General features: G+C 35.0%; 1 protein-coding gene across 1 annotated transcript; it reads left to right on the top strand.

Annotated features, from left to right (window-relative positions):
* The first annotated feature begins 316 nt into the window (after nt 1-316).
* Nucleotides 317-1,357, top strand: LOC112466533 (L-threonine dehydratase catabolic TdcB-like). The gene is made up of 3 exons (XM_025034657.1): nt 317-480; nt 628-902; nt 1,092-1,357. The coding sequence occupies exons 1-3, from the start codon at nt 328-330 to the stop codon at nt 1,192-1,194; spliced, it is 531 nt and encodes a 176-aa protein (XP_024890425.1). The 5' UTR covers nt 317-327; the 3' UTR covers nt 1,195-1,357.
* Nucleotides 1,358-3,732: the final 2,375 nt, after the last annotated feature.

Below are 3,732 nucleotides of genomic sequence, written 5' to 3'. Positions count from 1 at the left end.
TATCACTGTATATGCATAGAGTTTTTTTATTACATTATTATATTACATTATTACAAAGAAAAACATAAAAAACAAATTGCGTTAAATATAGACAATTAATTTTAGAGTTCTTATGGAAAAGTGATAACTCTCTTTATACATATATAACTAAAAGATCATTTTTTAGCAACATTGATAGAAGTCCTTACATTAGTCATTATTTATAATTTATAGAAAAAACTATCTATTATAGAAGATAAAAATTATATACAGATAAATTGAAATGTATAAATTGAAAAATAAATTCTTATTCTTATGGAATAATCGGATAGGAACGATCATCCAAATATGATCATTGGCCAGGCTACCTTGGGCATCGAAATGCTGGAATATTTGTTGAAGTTTGATGCAGTAATATTACCGACGACGATCAACGGTTGTGGATTAACAACCGGTATTGCAATGGCTATCAAAGGATTAAATTTAGAAATAGAAGTTATCGTAAGTGAATAAATGCTTTCTTTATAATTGCCAATTGAAAGTTATTGTGTTTCAATTCAGTCTAATAAATCGTAATTCGACTCAACAAGAAGATTACATTCACTTTGGATGGAAATTTGTGGTTTACATAAAAATCTCAATTTTTAGGAAGTCTATAGGTCAGATTTTAATAGGCATGTCGAAAATATTAGAATGTTAACACATTCCTATGATGAATTGGAAATTCCCGTGACAGAGTATACATGGCATGAAGATCCTAGAGGCGTGCTAAATCCTTTGTTTGACAGATCTATTATGGTAGATGATGATTTGGTTGTAAGAGCCGAACATAAATTAAAAAAAGATAACATCGACGACTTTAATGCAGCGATTGGTTTAGCTGCGTTTTTATCTGGTGAACTTGATGATTTAAGGGAAAAAAGGTAACTTCTTTCATAAGTTTGATGGTTTCTTCTACAATTTGTTTATTCTATATAATGGCGCGTTTTATAAGTTTTCATGATAAAACAAATAACAAATACTAGACGGTTTCAATTTAATAATATTATATTTTAATATTATAGTATTACAATATTACTTTATAACATTATAATTCTTTCTGTACACGTCAGGGTATTACTACCTCTATTCGGCAAAATTGATTTAATGAATGAACTGAGAAATGAACAAAGTTTGGAGACTTTACGTGAAACTCTCGCAAACTCATTGGAATAAACATCTTTATTTTTTTTATCGTTGACGAAGATGAATCATAAAAGATTTTTTTCTATTTATTGTAAACGTTTATATAATCTGCCAAATTTGGAATACAAAACAAGTTAGACAACTCGAGAGGAAGAATTTGGATACAATTTCGAAAAGGACAATTTCATCTATGATGCTTCCGAACAATTAACGTATTTGTTGAAATATAGTATACATTTGCCTGTATTCACTTAGGAGACACACTGTAAGTCTCCCCTCTCACTGTATGTACGTGAGTATCACGTGACTGCGAGGGCCACCGAAATATGCGAGGCTCTCGCGTCGAGCACTCCGGCTTGAACCGTTGCTTACGAAGTCAAGACGGACAGTCATGTAATAAGGTAGTAAATAAACTCTTTAGTGTTATTAAGAAATAAAGTCCTCTCTGCTAAACCTCAATTTCTTAACATGGTAGCAGAGCGTGGTTGCAGCAAAAGTGTCCCGTAATTCTCACGTGCCCTGTGTATAATATAAAATACCCCGTTAAGTTCGGAAGTGAAAACGAGTCGAAAGCACGAAGGAACGCTTGAGACAAAAGAAGACGGCGTTGGTAAAATCCGAACACGAAGAAACGTTCGAGATTGAACCAGAAGAGAAAATGGCGGGCAAGTGTGAGATTACGATACCAGTGTTCGATGGACAGGAGTATGGTATGTGGAAAAAGAGGATTATCATGTACCTGAAATTCAAGAAATGCGACCTGGTAATAACAAGACAAAAAGTAGCTACAGACAAAGAAGATGGGGACGAAAAAGAATTAAAGGCAATAAACTACATATATAGTGCAATTTCGAACAAGCAGCTAGAATTCGTGTGCGAGGAAGAAACAGCCTACAAAGTAATGAAAAAGTTAGACAGTATGTATTTGAAGGAGTCAACGGCGCTACAGATCGTGTGCAGAAACCGATTGGAAAAAATGAGATTAAACAATTACAGCGATACTGAGACATTTTTCAGTGAGTTCGAGAAGACGGTTAATGATCTAAGGAGCGCGGGTGCAAATATAAGTGAAAAAGAAAAATTAAACTATATGATCAACACGTTGCCAGAGTCATATAGTTATATAGGCGACTTAATCGATACACTAAAAGAGGAAGACCAAACTGCTGAGTACATAAGAAATAAAATCAAGCTAGCTGAAATGAAGAATCAAAAGGATCATAGTGAGAAAACAGCAAACGCATTTATAGCGAACAAGGATGGATGCTACAAATGCGGAAGAAAAGGACATTTCGCACGAGAGTGTCAAGACGGCGGCCAAGCGGGACGCAACGACGGATCGTGGCGAGGTTCAACACGAGGTCGGGGACGAGGCAGAACCGCAAGAGGCTATGGCAAAGGACGCGGCAGAGGACAACGTAGTCAACATGGAGCAAGTACGAGCGAGCAGAGCAGCAAGGACGCGAGCGCTTGGGTAGCGACAACGGCGTACGCAGCACACACCGAAGAAACAAACAGGTTACGTAATTGCGAAATAGAGTGGCTACTTGATAGCGGGTGTTCCGATCACATTGTCAACAATGAAAATTATTTTGAAAAATGTATAGAACTAAAAGAGCCAGTAAATATTTATTTAGGTGATAATAGATCAGTAAAAGCTACCAAGATAGGAAATGTAGTAACGTACTTTAAAGCGTTTGGAAAAGTAAATCAAGTAAATATAAAAAACGTATTTTACGCAAAAGATATGAATGCAAATTTAATAAGCTACGGAAAATTAACTGATAAAAATACTATTATGTCTAAAGGAAAGTTTGCAAAGATTATTGATGAGAATAATAAAGTCGTAGCGGTAGCGGTCAAAGAGAATAGAGTTTATAAAATGAAAAGTAAATTGAAGGAGACTTGTGTAAACAGTGCCGAGCGGAATAACAATATGAGTCAAAAGGAAAGGTGGCACAAAATGTTAAGTCACATAAATTTCGGTTATCTTAATACGCTGAGTAAACAACAGCTACTAGTAGGAATTCCAAACGAGTTTGAGTCGGAATTGATGAAGTGTAAAACTTGTATAGAAAACAAAATGAGGAATTTACCGTTTGAAAATAATAGGCACAGGGCGAAAGATATTTTAGAAATTGTACACACCGATGTATGTGGTCCTTTCAAAACTACCGGGTTTAATGGAGAAAAATATTTCGTCTCATTTATCGATGATTACAGCAAGATTGCCAAAGTTTACTGCATTAAAACTAAAGACGAAGTTTTTGATTGCTTAATTAGATTTGTTAGGGAATGTGAAAATATAACTGAAAAGAGAGTAAAAACTTTAAGATGCGATAATGGAAAGGAATATTTAAACAATCGTTTCTATACATTTGCAAAAGAACAAGGCATTAGATTAAATAATTGCCCAGCGTACGTACATGAGTTAAACGGTACCGCGGAACAATTTAACAGATCAATAATGGATATGGCACGCTGCTTACTAACAGAGGCAAATGTACACAAACGATTTTGGCCCGAAATAATTTGCGCGGCGACATACTTGAAAAATAGAACTCTAGC

Source organism: Temnothorax curvispinosus, unplaced genomic scaffold, assembly GCF_003070985.1.
Source record: "Temnothorax curvispinosus isolate PA1 unplaced genomic scaffold, ASM307098v1 QBEX01016321.1, whole genome shotgun sequence".
NCBI classification, from domain to species: Eukaryota; Metazoa; Arthropoda; class Insecta; order Hymenoptera; family Formicidae; genus Temnothorax; species Temnothorax curvispinosus.
This window is presented reverse-complemented; position numbering and strand designations above follow the sequence as displayed.